The sequence below is a fragment of the Sander lucioperca genome, chromosome 22 (genome assembly GCF_008315115.2).
Source record: "Sander lucioperca isolate FBNREF2018 chromosome 22, SLUC_FBN_1.2, whole genome shotgun sequence".
NCBI lineage: Eukaryota > Metazoa > Chordata > Actinopteri > Perciformes > Percidae > Sander > Sander lucioperca.
The window spans coordinates 16,617,392-16,635,506 of NC_050194.1; the positions used below are offsets into that span (position 1 = coordinate 16,617,392).

Sequence of the window (18,115 nt, forward strand, 5' to 3'; positions counted from 1 at the left end):
CTCTGTAAAGCAATCAACTTATTGCCAGTTTGGAGAGGTAATCAGAGCACATACTGAGAGAGGAGAGGGAGAGAGGGGAGGGATTGCTGGGTGGAGAGAGGGAGGTGGAAAAAGAGAAAAGGGAGACAAGAGATGGCTGAAGAAGTTTGAGAGGGAACAGCATCATAAGAATGTATGAAACAATGGAAATGAAAATGGAGTCCACTTGATGATAAGAATGTTGTTATTTTAAAAAGATAAACTAAAATGTATTTTTCTGCATGCTGGGCATATGCACAGATCTTCTGACTGAAACAATGAAACTTAACTTTGAAACAAAAAACATGTTTACACAAAGTACATCTCCAATTATTTCCAGAGGGCGAAGATTAAACAGAAACAGTAGCTCTCTGGGCTGAAAGCAAGGAGTGGAGGCAAGCTTCAGCCCCCTCAACCCCTCCACACCACCCTGTAATTTCCCAGGAGGCCGGCCCAGAGTTCGTCCCCATCCCCAGTGGCCGGTGCCACCTCAGCCGGGTCCTGCCAGCCACGCTGTGGCTGCACCATAGCACAACCATAGTAATTAAAATGGTTATTTTTGTTTGGGGGAACAAGAGGGATTATTTTTTCCAAGCTCTGGGAGGAAGTATTGCAAGACACCATCCAGCCCACACTGAGAAAACCATACTGATGTATTTTTCAGTTGCGCATTCTGTGTTTGTGTGTGAACTGTACATCATCAGCATACTACACAAGTTTTAGTTCCTCTTCTTAACAGGGTGTGTGACACCGCAATGGAGGATGCAGAGGATAAAGCCTGAAGCCCCCCCACACACATACATACACTGACACAAAGACTCATTAGCGCACCATCTACCCTGTATTTAATGTCCTGTTTACAACGCAAAACAACCAGATCAGGAATGAAATCCAATCACAGAGCTTTGCAGGGCCCTTAACGTCGGCCTCGCAGGAGAGCTGAGGAGAAGCAGGCCTTGTAATCTCTGGACACTGTCCAAGGGAAACCAAACCTCAGGAGTCAAAACAAAACCACACATAAAATCAGAGTTAAAACAGCAGCCTCTATTCAGCCCGTTGTGAACCCCTCCAGCACACACACACACACACTCTCTCTCTCTTTTGACCCAGCGTCTCTACCCTCTCCTGGTTACACTGTATGCACACAGGGATCACTCCGACTTCAGCGGGGCGCCTCTTGCATCGCCAAATTGACTGAGGCTTGGTGACTTGGGTTTTGACACAGGCTCGTTGGTGTGTGTGAATACACACACACACACACACACACACATACACACACAGGACACATCCATGTAAAGGAGACTGCCACTTAAGCTTGACTCACATCAGCCTGTGCTATCTTTAGCAGCTGGGCTAAACTGTTAAAACCACACAACAACTCTCCCCCCTCCCAGCCAGCCTCCCCCGACTTCAAATGAGATGGCCTGGCTCTTTGGCAGTAGCTGCCCACTGGCACCTCCCTCCACGGCCGCAAGGTCACACGTTTAATTAAACAGAAAGTAGTAATCTCACCAGACAGATGGCAAGCAGGCCGCCTCTCAATTACTTTATGCCCAATTGAATCATTACTGATGTTATTTGCTAAATCATGGCACACAGGAAAATACCACAAAAACGAAGATTTGTGCGACAAGTGGGAGGGGGGAGGGTTACAGGGTCGTGGCAGTGTTAGGACAGAGAGACAAATGTGCCTCTTGCCAGGCAACTGTGACAGAGATCAAAAAGGCGTGAAAAATACAAACGCATGACTGTGTTAGCTTTTGGAAAAAATTGGAAGTTTAATACCACAGTGATCAGTGCCAGAAAAAACAGACCCTTATTTTTCTCGAAACCAAAACTGGTACAGAACATTGGTCTATGTGGAAACAGTCGGCTCCCGGCAGCCCAGTTGAGGAAACCACATGACAAGGCCAATTTAAAACGTGAAGAAAGTGTCTGTCTCTTAAAAGTGAGCCAAGAAAAGAGCTGGGTTTTCTAGTTTTTTTCTTCTCTTTAGGACAACCAGTTTGTCATTGGGGAGCATCCCAGTGGGCTCGAAAACCCTGAATGGCAAGTGTGAGCGCTCTCATCTTAGCATTGGACCCCAGTGATGCCTCACTCATCATTTCTCAGCTCCTCCTGCCAATGGCTTCTGTGAACAATTAGAGGTTGACTTTCCCAGTGTCTCAGACCACAGCATCTCAATCTCTGGCCAGAGAGCTCCAACAGTCGAGCTGTCCAGCCAAGAAACAAGATTGTCCTTAAGTTCAGGGCAGAGTTTTAGTATTTATTCATCACTTACTGTTAGTGAGGCCTCTCTCAGCCTGTTTATGATTTAACACTACCGCAGAGCTAAATAACAGCAAATTAACTGTGCTGACTGGCCTCATTAATGTCAGGCATAAAATGTTTTCAGTGAGATCATTTCTGAATGTGCGAGGCATACCACTAATGTTAACTCAATCACCAAAACGTGGTTCTTGGGCATACCAATAAAAAGATGATGACTATAAATTCTACGGCTGCTTGTTGGGGTGACTTAGCACATTTCTTCTCTGTAATTACCTCTTGCACCTATCGGTATAATATTAAACCACAACTTTATGTATTATGCCAAGAGTAGACAAATGTAGACATTAACTCGTCGACATAATGTACAGCTGAATTTACCAAAGCATTAGAGGAAGAAAATTGACTTGTTGGTTCAATGGTTTGAATAACAACCAAGCCACGTCATATGAAACTACACACAGTGGTAGTGAAAAACATTTGTCCTACTGGTGACCGTAATAAGACTGGCAGCTCGCCACTAACTGGGAACAGTTGTGTTGAGAGGCACGTCTACTGATGTAAAATGATCTGTGGGAGCATATAGAAAACTTCCATGCGTTTCTTTTTTCTTTTTCTGAGTCAGGGCGAGGAATTGCACTGGCCTATATGCGGCAGCCAGCAGTTGTTCTCCCATGAGGGTGGGCAAGCATCTGGGAAGAAGCGAGCAAGCGGATCAGGAGAAGATGATGACTAGATCTGCATATTTACAGCATAGGATTTTCAGATTGCAGGACTCAAAAGTGATCCCAAAGGCGAGTGTAGTAAATGAGAAGAAAGGGTCCATGGAACTTCCCCTCGAAGGCTCCGAGGGCTTAGAGTAATGGCTCCCAGGCACATCTACAACCCCACCATCCTGAGAGGACGGGGGAGTTCCTGTTCCACTTTCCAGTTGTGACATTGCTCTGCTTGGGAGAGAAGCTTACGCTGCTATGTAATACCACAATGTTCACATGGAAGTCAGAGACATTAAAACATTAACAGAGAAGAGTTGAAGGCACATTTTACATGATCATTTTATTACAAGTCAGTCTACATCCCTAATACTGTGTTGGGTTATCAAAAACAGCTTTTAAATTAAAATGAAACTCAACCAGGCAAGACTGAATCTGAATAAAATCTTAGAAAGCTTTTTATTGCTTTACTCATTCAGAATTAGGCAACAAATGTTAGTGGAATATTGGAACACTAAAGGCCATTAAATGCCTCTTGTGGTTGTTGGAGCTCACTAGCACATGACAGGTCTGCAATGATGTAATCATAGCATGTGTGCAGATCTATTGCCTTTCTCTACAAATTCCAGACATTGCGGATGTGCTAACTGCCTATTGCACGCCTTTTTATTATCGGTTTGATTATCGGTGTGCGGTGCAACTCGAGCTCCTTCAAAATGCAGCTGCTTAACAAAACAACAGATCAGCAGGACATCAAATGTGTGAACAATGTGTAATTCTTACCTGTATATTCTTTGAATACTTGAATCATAAGAACATAATCTGTTCAGCTGTTATAATCAGTTTAAGATGAAAATGGCTTGCTTACTTTGATAGCACTTAAAACATAAGCAACAGTGCTTTAAGCAAAACAAGGATCTTCACATGTCAAAGTTTATTTTGGAGCACAATAACATCTCTCCCTACAAAGACAGGAGGAAAGTATGTATGGTATACGGAGCGGCTGCAGAAGGTGCATGCACAGGCGCATACAGCATGTTTCAGCCTTAAGCCATGGGACTGAAGTGAGGCCTTCACATTTGATCCCACACCATCAGGGAATTCTAGCTGATGCTGTCTCCCAATGGCCCACACTTGACTGTGGGCCTTGCAGTCTTTTCCCAGCTGCTATACGGCAGCGCTGGCACCTGTCTTTGACAAGCCCCAGCATTCACACTGACTATGGTTCCCTGAAGCCGGCTGCTTGGCAGTCAGGTGACAAATGCTAACACACACTGCCTCCGACACAGACTGCAAACACGTATGTACACCAGCAAACCAAATCTACAGAACCAAGAGGCACTCAAGTGTGATCTCAACCATGTCATTGGCATCATAGTGAGAGAGGTCTTAGCCTCTCGTGTTTCTCTGTCTGATAGAAAACCGTGCCCTGATTCAGGCTGTGGCTTGGAGTTGTAAACCAAAGCTTCCCTCAACGCCTCTCACCCGCCCAGCTATGCTCTAACCACTGTTTTTGCATACCGCTCAGCTTGTGTAACCATTGAGTGGTTTTTCTCCAGCGAGACAATGGCTGTGTAACAGACTAAGCAGAGCGAAGCCATCTAATGTCAATGTGTTGCAAGAGTTGATAAACACAAATCGGTCCACCCCATACAAGAAACACAGACAAAAATAACTTGCAGTCTCACCTATGATATTTTTATTTTGTTAACATAAAAGCACTTCAAGTGCTCGGGCAAAAAGGAAACATTTGTCAGGTGAGCAGGTCACCGTGCTCATGGTTCTGAATACCCAAAGTAAACATCGCCTTCCACACTGTAATTATAACTCAATTTAAAACTCAGAGAGTATGAAAGTCAATCTGTGTCAGAGTAAATCATAACACATCAACATTAACATAAAAAGTTGGGCAACATTTTTTTTTTATTCAGTTTGCTCTTCTATGCATTATCTTTCACTCACTTCTAATTACATAGAAATTAAAATGTTTGTTAGGTTACAGGTCTGCTCTTTTGGGGCATTTAATTACTATTACTGGTCACACAGTGTGGTCACAACTGCTGCATATAGAGAAAGCAGTCAATCAACTCGCAGAATGTGCGTTTGTGTGTGTGTGTGTGTGTGTGTGTGTGTGTGTGTGTGTGTGAGTTTGCGCTCTCAGTATGGCAAAGCATTGTGGTGCTCACTCTGCCGCCCAGCGGACCACAGCCATGTTTCTCCACCTCATTTGCAAAGCAATCCCTCTTCCCTCTCACTCAGTGCACTCAGTGCATCTTTTTGTCATTTCCACGTCCAGGCTCCATTTGTTTTGTCTGCTGAGACGGCGGAGGGGGAGGATCGGAGAGAAGTAGGGAACCAGGTCTCAAGGAGACTGCTCTGCAACTAAAGACCATCAACATATGTAGCCCCCCTTACAAAAAAAAAAACACATCTACCCAACCCACTGGGCCAACATACACTCACCTCTCCCCCACCAGACTAATGTGCCCTGACACTCGTACATCACCCGTAAATTGGACAAATGAATTAACCACGGCCCCTGCTTAGCTTTTACAGGCTTTAAATGGATTTTCCCCTCTCCAGGTCTGCCCAATAATTGCATTTATCCATCTTGTTGAAGCCAGGTTTACACACTTGCGAAGATCATGCCAATCCCCGGATACATTTTCCGCTCTGGTGGCAAGAGTGTGAGAGATTTGTCATCGGATCATAACAGGTAATTCAAACAACAATTAGCTTGACGACTCCGCTGTATGTCAATGTCTGGTTCCTTGTTGGATAGGACCTTGCCTTCACTTTCTTCATCTGTCTGTACATCTCTTTTCATTGCCCTTCCCTTATGTCTCAGTGTGATAAATTGAGCCTTGTAATACTTTTTATCTATCATCCAAGCCTCCAGGTTAAAGCAGCAATCACCCACAGTAGGGAAGAAAGTAGTGGCTATGAGTTTTCATTGTTCACAAACACACATTTAAACAGAGAGCAGAGGCAGGGTGAAGGCAGAGCTGTGAACACCAGCATCAGTGGGGGTCATCTCCACACTTGTGAATGTTTGAACAGAAGTGCATTAGACACTGGGGGGGCCCAAAGGACAATTCAGCTATGTAAACATGCAGCAACTTCCTTCCCTCAGCTCCTCCAGGCCTGCACTGAGACAAGCCTCTGTTTAAACAGCACACACAGCATTCCTGTGCCTGGGCCTCGGCCAGCTGCTGCATCCTCACTGCAGGCCTGCCTGCCTGCCTGAGCAGAGACAGATACAGGCCTTACAACAGCAAGGGTCATCCCCAACAGACAAAGGGCTTTTATAAACATGCAAAACTGGACTCATCTACTAGAAATGCTCCAGAGGCCTGTGCTGGCTACTTAAACGCTGACTGCCAGAGTCCACGCTGGCCTCCGACGGAAGAAAGATAAGCTATTAAAAGAACTAAAATCATCACGTCGCTAAAGGATCCATCCTGAAATCATAACCACTTGACGCCACCTGTAATGACGAAGCTGGAAATGTATCTTTATTGATATTTCAAATATGCAAAGTGCTGGCGGCCAATAAAGATTGAGGAGGCAGTAAAGAGGAGATAAAGAGCCTCCTGGTTCTAAAGGGCACTGTGACGTGCATCATATGACACAAAGGCCATGCCAGCCCAGTGATGCCTGTCTCTAATCTTGACTTTCATTATGACTGAAGAGGTTTCAGATTCATGGTTAATATCTAAAATTAACCTTTGGCTTACAGGGAAGTAAAATAACTTACCTAAGAATATAATGCTAAAAAATTTTTATAGTATCTATGTTTATTATACAAATGACCTTTACGATTTCACAACTACTAAAAGAGATATAAGATTATATAACACAAGTATGGGAGAACACAAGGATTAAATATTGTTTATACATAACCAAGACATCCAAAAAGCTACAGGCCAGTATCTCCTTACTGGTTTATCCAGCGAAGACAACTTTGGAATTTTGTGGTGTTAATTTTGGACATTGACAATGGTTGCTCCACTTAAGTAGTTTCCAAACCAAATGTGAAATTCAATCTCTCACTCCAACAGTTTTGAAACGGGACTACCACAGGGAAACCTGTTGGAATAAGACTTGTGACCCATCATTAGAGAAAACCAAGTATGTAAACTTGAGTACGGGAACATGTGCAACACTAATCTACATTTAATACTTAACAGAGGTCTACTAATTCAGCTGTCATTCAGGCTTGGTTTTATTATAGGAAGACTACAATCATTACTTCCTCCTTGTGTCAGTGCCTCAGCAGTGGACACCATCAGAGCTGCCAACGACGGTGCACTGCAGGTCATTATTTCAATAAAATGTCAGGGGGACTAGTACACCGCATTGTTTTCCATAACAGTGCCACATTCCCTTATGCCTTTCCATTTGTTTGCCATTGCATTTGGTTCCTCTGTCTGTCCGTCAGTTCGTCCCTTCTGGCTGAACGGTGAAGGCCACTCATCTCACCTCGGGACAGTTGTCCAAACAAGACACTCCATTCACTCTGACCCCTGGAGGGAGGAAGCCAATTGACTATTCACTCAGTGCCGTGAGTCAATTTGTTCACTTTCGGAATTGACCCTGACCCATGGCTGACACACCGGCCTCTCACTAGACTGGAATGAATATAAGAAGGGTGGATGGAGTTTTTTGAAAGAAGAAAACATGCTAAAACAATGCCCATACATATGTTTTGAGTTTCAGTGCAATGCATATTACAAGTACAGTTTAAAATATGAAGATCCATTTTGGGGAGTGGAAAAAAACAAATATTTGAAAGGTAATTTAAAATGTAATTAATTTTAAATATGAAGTATACAGTCTGTTAACATAACTGCATACAATTTTATTGAAGTGTATTTAAATTTGCACTACCAATCATATTGCTTGATGCTGCATTTTGGAGGCAAATAAACACATTACCTGCACAATGGTTGGCAATTCAATGCTGTCGTGCGAGGCATAGGCCATGTGTGGATGTGACATGCTGTTCACATGAAATGTTATCTAGTGCTGTACACAAGTTGACAGCTGTGTCTTTACAAGAGACGTATTATTATTGTGTGTAAATAGGTCTCTAACAGCTGGTTAAAGAGCTAACATGGGAATTTACTCTTAATCTGTTTTCCACTGGAATTGGTTCATCAACTAGGAGAAAAAAAAATCTGTTCCACACGGCACGCCAGTGTAAAGGGGTTACATTTTATTAGCCTTGTGCATTTTCAAGTAATCTCGCCAACATTTTTTTCTCCCCAAATCCTACCATAATCCGCAGATTAGCAGATGAATTTATTTCTGCGTGCACTCTTAAAACCTCCCTCACCTTTCGCAGGCAGTTAAGAATCCACCACCTTTTACGACAAACAGGCAGACGATCACCTCATTAGCAGACTCACTCCGCTTCGCAAACACACCCATAATCACACACACACTCCTTGGAGCTTATCCTGCTATAATTAAAAGTTTAATTAGTAGATCAAAAATACATTGACTGGAGTTTTATCACCTTAAACTCCTCAATTATGTGTTTAGCACACACAAAGTGCCTCCTTCCTATCTGAACCATTTTGAACAGATTATCTGCATCCAGAAATTTCCTTGACCACATTAAGACTGGAGATACAAACTGTGTACAAAAACAAGACTGCTAAAAAAACAAAACACCATATGCATATTAAACTGTATGTAGCTGAACTAATTTTGATACTGCACATAGAGTTTGATATTATTTATGTTTAATATGTTGTAATAAAAATATTGCAGAATATAGGAGCTCAAACTACCACAAGATAAATAAGATGAGGTAACAAGATCTCATTTCCATTCTATGTTAGGATGGAATTAGATTCCAGTATTTTCTACCACTACTGTTTGATTATTCATGTACAAGAGGAAAAAGTAATAAAATAACAAAAAGTATTTATTTATTTTTTTTTAAAAAGCCATTAGCATGAATGAGATTCTTCTTCTGTGGCACATTCCAGAGTATTCTACCACATGGCCAAGGCTGGTGTACCACAGGTGTTCAGTGCACACTGGCACGGCTAGTCATTATCTAGCCCGACATGATCATTAAGAGCTGTGATGGGGGGCGCACGCGAGCGTGCACGCGAGCGTACACACACACACACACACACACACACACACACACTGGAATAAAAACTCCCAGTGGAGACTCAAGCTCTCCCTATGAGTTGTTGTAAAAAAGGGGTGAGAGGGGAAGCTCCTTTCTCAACAAAAAGCATGTCAGTGCCGGTGCACTTTGACCCTTCCCAAACACACGCCACAATCCAAACAGAAGGCCAGCATCACCAGAATTCCTCCAGTGTTACAGCGGCCTTCTCACCCAGAGATTTTAAGGCAAATTTGTTGATGACGATGAGTGTGGGAAGCGCGGAGTGCAACATGAAGGAGGGGGTGGGTAGGGGGGTGACAGGGGCTGATTCAGAGGCAGAAACCACACACATGAACACATGCCTGTTTGTCAAGCGTGGCTGAAAACTGAAACTTGCCTGCTCCAATCCATGTTCCTCTCCGCTTAGTCCCTGCAGTTTTTTTTTCTTTTTAACGGGAAGATAAATGTGAAGCCTAGGGGCACTATTGTTTGGACATCTAACCAGGAACTGTCGCTGCTCTCATTGCCCTGGCATTAACAGCAATTATGCGGTCTATTCAGAAGGCTTTTGTGCGTCCGACCCCCCCCCCCCGCCGTCCCCCCTCCACTCACACACACACACGCAGAGCCCAAACACACATTTCCCGCTTTTCTCTGTGCCCTCTAGCCCCCCTCCTGCCCTGTGCTTTCCCTCTCACTCCGCTACTGGGGAACTCATTTGGCTACTGGAGCACTCTGGACCCATTATGAATGAACTTAAAGAAATATGTACATTCAAGGCAAGGAAAAGACAAAGAGAAGGAAGAAAAAAAGAAATGCACATACCAGAAGTATTTCTGGAGTGATACCTAAGCTCAAACAATTCTTCACATAACATTTTGTGGGGTTTCTTTTCTTCAACCACAAATGGTTAAATGCACATTTACAGCTCCACCGGACAAAATAGTTAAAAAATCAACAGTCAAACCTTTCTAGAAAATGACATTTTCAATGGTTTTGTAATTATGACACTTTGTGAAAAAAATACCAATTCTATGTAGCCTAATCATCTCTTAAAACTAGCTAATCCTAACCATAAACCTTCATATCTAAAAAATGCGATCAATAGTCATTTTAACCTTATCTTTTCAGCTGGATGCTGCGCAGTAAGGCTGCCAGTAAAATCTCATCATCTATAATCTATTTTATCTTCATTTTCAATAAGTCTTTATTTGAAACAACTCCATGTAAGTTAACTCTATTGGCTGGAAAGTGAGAGGAAGCTTCAGATTCCACCAACCAACAGTGTCAACAGGGATGAATGGATCAGCACAGATATGCACTGTCCTTCAGGAATTCAAAAAGAGCAATGTATTTTGAAAGCACTGTCAGGTAGTTTGGTGTATATTCATGTTTAAGTATTGCAAAATGCTGATTTTTCCCTATAAAATGAGAAATGGAATGAGAAAATGGTACAATACCAAATCAATATCTGGTTCTGTGCAGATTTCTGCACAGCTTTTGAAATCAAGAGTGAACTCACCAACAATTCTAGGAGGCGCAAAATGTGTAGTCTACCAAGGAAAAACAGTAAATAAAAATAAAGCAACATGCTCTGTATATGGATACAAATTTAACTGGTGGCTACATGCACGCACTCACACACACACACACACACACACACACACACACACACACACACACAAAATAATTAAATTTCCATGTTTCAGGGAGCCCCAAGCCCTGTGGGCCAGGAGCAGAGCTAGCCTATATTTAACAGATGACAAAAGTTGCATTCCAGATGTACAGTACTATCTTTGTGTTGAGCTCTATAGAAATGCATGGGAGAAAGAAGGAGCGAGTGGGGGTGCGGCTGGGAGGGGGGTTACACTGGGGGCTGGGGGGGGCACCAGTGCACAGCTGCTAAACTAATGCCTTTTTTTTCTTTGCTCAGGCACAGAAAAGCAGAGTGTGGTGGCTCACTGACAGAAACAAGGAAGGATACAGGAGGTGAAAATGGATTTATCCATTCTGAGAATAATTTGTTTTACCAAAAGAAAGAGAAAAAAAGATGCAGGCTGTGCTATGACTTAATGAGTAACAGGCATAATCTGTTACATTGAAGTCAAAATTAGGCATCAGATTAGCTGTTATTACATTAAAAACAATGAAGTCAATGATTTAATTAAAAAAAGGTTCAGCCCCTAACCAGACTTGACTGCAGCTGAACGTTAGCTACACCCAAACCCAGCGCACACTGCCACCAGGGAACCACTACTCCCTTTGCACTAGTTAAAAATCTGATTAGAAACACACTCACAAACCAACTGATTTTTTTTTTTTGCCTCTGTGGTGTTTCAAGCAGAGTGACAGATCGACGAGAGCGTAAGCTCTCACACGGCACAGCCTGCCAACATCATCAGCATTAGACAATTAAGCTCCGCTAGCTGAGAGAAAAAAAAAAATATATGTCCTCAGTAAATATTAACTGCACAAATCTTTTCCATTCATTCACAAGGCACTAACAAAACCTTACTGTACTCCCTCTCCCTGTCTTTCTGAGTCCCTCCACCACCACCCCTACATCTGCAATTCATTGACTTTACAATTTACCACATGTCGAGATGGGAGAGGTCGAGCCTCCATCTGAATCACGGCACAAATATGCAAGTGATTTATTGTTTTAAAAACCCTGGGCCGATTTAGTGCAACTCCACTTTTCCTGAGCATTACTCCTATTGGCAGACCATGAACAATTACAGTTCGGACTAATTAAGCTCTGAGAATGTGCTGTGCACCGCTAATGTCTAGCAGGCCCCAATTTTAATTTAATGGTGCCAAACTTTGCTTTCCAGCCCCCCCCTTTCTCTAAGTTAACTCCTCAAATCCAAAGCAGATTGTGCTTTTTATGACTGTTTATTGAGTCGAAGAAAAATAAGGACCTTTTCTTTCCCCTCTCCTCGAATAGAGGATGAGAGAAACAGCAGAGAGAGAGGAAGAGATGGAGCACAAAAAGGAGTAGAGGGAGGGAGAGAGAGAGAGAGAGCGGGACTGCTTCCGCCATACTTTGTAAACAAAAGTGATTTGCAAGACAAAAGGAGCGCAACCTTCCAACTAAATTCATAGTGCATTTTGCGGCTAGAGGCACAAAATGTGGCCGCGTCGTGCCACGAAACCCCCTGCGGACACCAATTAGGCCCTATTAACATGTAAAGCCAATTTGATAAGGTGTGGGCCCTATCCCTTAAATCCGCATTAAACTATATTTCCTCTTTTAACAGCCAAAAATCCATTTACAGCAGCCAAACACACATAATCCATATGATATACCATTGTTATGCTTATGCTGCCGCCACGTTTAGGAAAGATACCGTCTGTCTGTGTCAATTATAACAGATAAGGCCACAGCAATGTGTGCACATGAGCACAAAGAAGGTGGTGTTGCATTCACTTCTGCATGTTCATTACAATAATCTGACCAGAAAATCCTCCATTATGTCTTCCTAGAATAAAAAAAAATGATAAAGAAGAAGTCAGTCTGTATAAAAGTGGATTCAATTTCCAAGAAGGTGAATCTGCAGCAACATGAGCAATGCTGGCACGACAACACAACTGAAACAAAGAGGGAAAAGGGAGAAAAGCTATTGTTGCAACCACACAAAGCCTTTCCAACGTCTTAGTAGTAGAATCGCCACGGGTTCTGGGAGCGTCTTTTTTCACTTTAAACACAGCAGTGGATGCTTGGTGTGGCGTTTTCATCCCCCCACCCCCACCCCTACACTTTCTTGTTCTTTTGTAAACTACTCGTAATTATACGTCGAAACTCAAAACCTCCGCCAAAAGTCTCCAGGCTTGGAGAATTATGGGGCCAGGGGTGGCGTCAAATATCTTAACATTCATAAGTCCGAAAGGCAGTAAATAAAGCCAGTGGATTTACGGCCCTGCAGCTCCGATGCAGGAGAGCTGGCCGCCCAGATCCCGCTCTCCCTCCCTGAGCCTCTGCGTCTCCAGACCTGTTGAGGTGTGATGTTAGAACCACAGCACCGCAGTTAACCTGCCGCCTTTTTTCACAAGCCCTGTGTTAGCATCGGCAAGAAACAAAAGGTAGACAGAGAGAGGAAGGGAGATAGAGAGAGCAAAGGGAACAGGGGGGAAGTGAAATGAGATACAAAAAAAAACGGGGTGAACTGGGCAGGCCACTTCTCCAATTCGACCTGCACCCAGTGATCCAGCAGGCCTTTGTGTGAGGCTAGGGGAGGAGGGAGACTGCAAGGAGAGGAGAGGAGGACAGGAAGGCTTTCAAAGCCCAGGCACAACGTCATGTCAAATTGCTAAATGATACTAAATAGTGAGCCTCCTTGGACTTAGGTGGTAGGAAAAACAAATTCTCACTGATTATGGCTCCCAGAGGTCAGACAAATTACGGTAACCGCCCCACATGCGGGAATTTTTTTTTCCTACCACTTAAGTCATGCAAAAACAAAAATCACAGAAACAAGGTAAAATGTCCAGATAGATCAGGATAAGTGCCAGCTGACGGGAAAAAAAAACAAAAATGATCCGAATTTTGCTCTGAAAAATACCTGAAATTTTGAATTTAAACCATATATATTAAATACAGAAACACATATTTAAAAAAAGGCCTAGATGTTGAAATCCACATGCTCAAAAATAATATCACAGCATTGCCCAAACCAAGAGGAGCAGAAAAAGAAAAATGAAGGGAAAAGCAGCGAGAATCAAAGCCATTCATGACAAGACAGAGAAAGTCTCATTCCAATAATACTAGCAGTCATATTCAGTGCCTCACATGACATGTTAGGGAGCAAGACAGCTAATCAATGTCCAGGTGAATTATTTATGCCAGCTTTAAGTCTAATACATTTATATTACAGCGGCCGCTGACTTCAAAGCTCTAATGGCTGGACACACAGGGCGCTGCAGACAGTGGGGGCCGAGGCTGTACAGTAGGAAGATCACCGCAAGCCGAAAACCATGTTCATCATCTACAGTCACTGTTCAGGTAGATCTGTGAGTTCAGCTGTAATAAATGGTGTCTCCAAATATGCAGAAAAAAAGCATCTCCTCAATAATCAGCAGTGGCTTTAAGATTTTGTACGAACTTTACCTTGTATACAAGAAAGTGGCACAGAGAGGAAACTTAAAAACAGGTACCAAATCAAGGAGCATATATTTAAATAATAAAAAAGATCCTTCCTTTTCTGAAAATAGTATTTCAGGCTGGAATTAAGAGAGCAAAGGTCAACACTGTCTCGCCGTAGCATCCCCGAGTCATGCAACCCGATTTACTGCCTTTTTAACTGCTGCATAAGCACAATGAAATGAGCGCTCCTCTGACTAGTACTGGACATAGTATAGTGATAGGCACAAAGAAAACTACAAACCTCTGCCACTGAAACAAGGAAGTGCCTCAGTTCATATCAGTTGTTTTGTTGTTGTTGTTGTGAATGTGTTTGTGTCAGTACTGATGAGAATAATGAGTGACTAATTCCACATACGAGCCGGTAGCGTTAACAAGGCTGGCGTGCTGACTAAGAGGAAAAGAATGACAAAATGTTTTCATATGTGCATATGCCGGGAATGATAAAATATTTTTTTAAACTATAAAACACACACACGTAAGCAGCAAAAATGAATTCATGTGAAACCCTGGGCGATCATGTTGAACTCAAAAGCAGAAATTGTGTCAAACACAAAAGAAGGCATTATGTGTCAGATGTGCATTTATTTTCAAGGTGTGCACAGCGCACAAAAAAATTGAGGTGACAAATATCAGTTTCGTTAGCAAAAGCTGAGGTGGTGGGGGGGTGATGGGGTCATATTTCCTAATGCCTGGTCTTTGCCTTAACCTTGTAAAATGAGATGACAGGTCCTAAAGCACAGACTTGTAATTACAACCGTTTAAAATAGGGGGGCTAAAAAACACCCATGGTTGAGAAAATTATGCCGCTTAAGGATTGCCATTGCCCAGTGGGACTAGCGAGGTGCTGAGCAAATGAGTAAGTGTGCATAATTATAGCATGGCTGATTGTGTCTAAACAACATGAATTTATTTATAAATATGGGTTTACATGGCACATGCTTTTTTTTTTTTTTTTTAAGGCAGTGGATTCATCATTAGAAGCAATGGTGGTGCACATGCAGAGCACAGTAGTGTTGCACAATCCTTTCCATTAAATAAATTACACTTTAAAAAATATATATCAATAAGAAATAATTATATTTTAATGTTTTGGAAAAAAGAAAAAAAAAAAAGCTCTCAAATTTTAATGCATGCACCTTTCACATGTCTTTATAGGTTTTGACACATGCAAATCACTTGGAAAAGCTCATTTGCATATTGATTTTATTTGTGTGCTTTTACATTGCTTTACACTGCTTGCAGCGTGTCAGAAAGCAGTGTAAAGGTCTGACTGCTCATGCAGCGTGTGATAGAAAAAAGGGCATGTTTGATGAGGCTGTGCAAACACAAGCCAATTACATTATTCAGTGGGTTAAAAACATGCACTTGTAACTTGGAATACAGAAGACCCTGCACAGTAATAATAACATAATAATAATAATATAATATTATTTTATTTTCATTTCTCATGGATGTAATTTAAAAGTTGTTAAAGTAAATTTCAGGGAGCATATAAGCAGAAATGTCAAGTGCACATGACCTGCCATATAACCATTTTCATTGCAATGAGTACTAGCGCTTAGCACTGTTAGCATGCTAGCTGCTGCCCACGACAAACACACAGGCTGGGAGCTGCAGGCGGACATGCATGCCATTGTACTGTACACTACATGAGTTGCAAAACTTGGCTCTACATTTTTATCGGCTGTACTTCTGGGTGACAACACTCCGTGTCCGGCTGCCTCCGTGTCTACCCGGAGTCCGTGTGTGTACGTGAGGAGTGTGTGCACATACAGTAGTAAATAAATGAACTTACTGTGCGTGCTGTTGGAGAAAGCGATCCATTGGGAAGGTAGGGGCTTGTGAGATCGGGGATCATTATAAATGGATAGCCCGGGTACGGTGGGCTCTTGAACAGCCCTCCATCTTGCCTTTTCGCAGCTAACATGGCGGGGGGGGGGAAAGAAGAAAACTTTTTTTATATAAAGTGGCCTTGAAAACTTTTTTCCCACAATATGCATATGAGGAATAAAGCGGAGGAGATGTACTCCGTCAGGCACATATAATGTCATGGTGAAAAAAATCCAAGAGTGGAACAATAAGCACAAACTCACCCTCTTCTAAACTTTCTCTTGTTTTGTCTCTGAAAGTTTCAGATCTAGGCGGAGGCCGTCTTTCCGCCTTGAAATGCAATGAAACACAGGGATTGCGTTAAAGTTAACACAACGGGCGATGAGGGCGATAGTAAACTTTATTTCCAAGTCTATCAGAATGACAACGTAAGAAATGTAGGCCCCTAACTTAACAGACCGGGGACGACCGATCCCCGTTTTTAATGTGGAACTTACCTCTGAGTCTGAGGAGCTGTTTTGATTCGTTTCCGACTCGTTTACAAGAGAAGATTTGACATCAGCTAAATCCCTTTCTGCCGAGGAGTCCGAAATTTTCTCTTCCTGCTCTCCTTCGTCTTTGAAGGAAATCATTTCATCGTTTGCACCCAGATCGTCCCCTCCACCGCCGTTGAGCTGCGGCATTTTTCCCGTGCAAAAATTTTTGGGGGGCAAAACACGAAGTTTTAAACCCTTGATCTCGGTGATCTAGAAAGTCCGAGTAAGTTTGGGGTCTGTATTGGCGTTTTCCAAAGCCCTGTCGGTTGGTACAAAACTAAAAAAGAAGGGAATCTTGGCAGAAAAAGGAAGCCGGAGAAGGAGCCGAGCCGCTCGGATTGAGTGAGTTGAAGTTGGTCGGAGTGGTTTTCAGTTCAAAGGCGGCGCTGATTGACAGATAGAGAGGGATGGAAATAGAGAGAGTCTGGATTCAGGATTATTGACAGGGAGAAACACACAAGAAACTAATGAGATTCAAACAGGGAGGGACTTGAAGTGACGTTTTCATAAATAGGAGGAAAAAAAAAGGAGAGAGGGGGGAGAGAGAGAAAGACAGAGGGAGGCTCTAGGAAGCCGGCGGACGACTGCAGTGAAAAGCATGTGAGGAGGAAAAAGGCTGTTTGTGAGCAGGACAGTGATGGTAAAATAGGAGGAAGATAGGAGTTGCTTGTAAATGTGGATTAAACGCAAATATGGGCGGTCTCCCGGTGGAGAAAAAAAAAGAAAAGAGGGAACTTCCTCAGGCTGTTTGCAACCAGTTTGACTTCACCATTCCCGACCAGTCTGTCACACTGGGCCAAATTAAGTTATAGCTTAAATTAAAGTTTTTATTATTATTTTTTCAATCCTTCACATTCTTGCTCTACGTAGGCCTATCCGTATTTATTTTTTGCTTATAAAATAGAGGCCTATCAAAGCAGAATAAAAGCTATTACACCATGCTTGTTTCCCTATTATATCTGCTTTGTCAATGCCTTAGATCTATTTTTCATTATATTAAATAATGTTTCCTCTGATCTATTTTTTGGGATTCAGGGTGTTATTGCATCCTGCTTTCTTGACAGGTGTGATGTCCTCTGGGACTAACCTGAATTCCTCACAGGCAGCACAGACTGGGCTGTTTTTATTTTTCTCTTCTCCCTCAGCAGCCACACTGGACACAAATAACTGATGTAGATTTGGATGCTCCAATTCTACGTCTTATTCTTAGAGAAATACAGCCTAAAAAAAGACATATAAAAAATAATCTGTAGTGTATGTGATTGCAGTTTATTTAAAAAAAAAAAAAAATGTACCACATGAAATTATAAGATATCCCTTACAGTAGGCTATCGGTCTACAAAACTATATTTTGTTTTTGTGTCCTGCTTTTGTTTATTTGACATACACCTATTTAGTTATTCTATGAAGACATTTTTTATTTAATATGTTCCTATTATATATATACAAATACAAATGAACAACAGAGACAAAATAA

The 18,115-nt window shown here is 42.3% G+C and overlaps 1 protein-coding gene across 25 annotated transcripts in view; it reads right to left on the reverse strand.

Moving 5' to 3' along the window:
* Positions 1-17,239, reverse strand: part of tcf7l2 (transcription factor 7 like 2) — an 89,440-nt gene extending 72,201 nt beyond the window's left edge. For 9 of the 25 annotated variants that reach the window (XM_031314910.2, XM_031314907.2, XM_031314899.2 and 6 more), the window contains exons 1-3: positions 16,600-17,237; positions 16,366-16,432; positions 16,068-16,192 (exon numbers count right to left, since the gene is read on the reverse strand). In XM_031314910.2, the coding sequence (XP_031170770.1) occupies positions 16,068-16,192; positions 16,366-16,432; positions 16,600-16,785 (378 nt within the window). In that variant the 5' untranslated portion in view covers positions 16,786-17,237. Of the gene's footprint in view, positions 1-16,067; positions 16,193-16,365; positions 16,433-16,599 lie in introns of all 25 variants that reach the window. The other 16 variants (XM_031314911.2, XM_031314909.2, XM_035997335.1 and 13 more) reach the window with 3 other exon arrangements.
* Between the last annotated feature and the right edge of the window lie 876 nt (positions 17,240-18,115).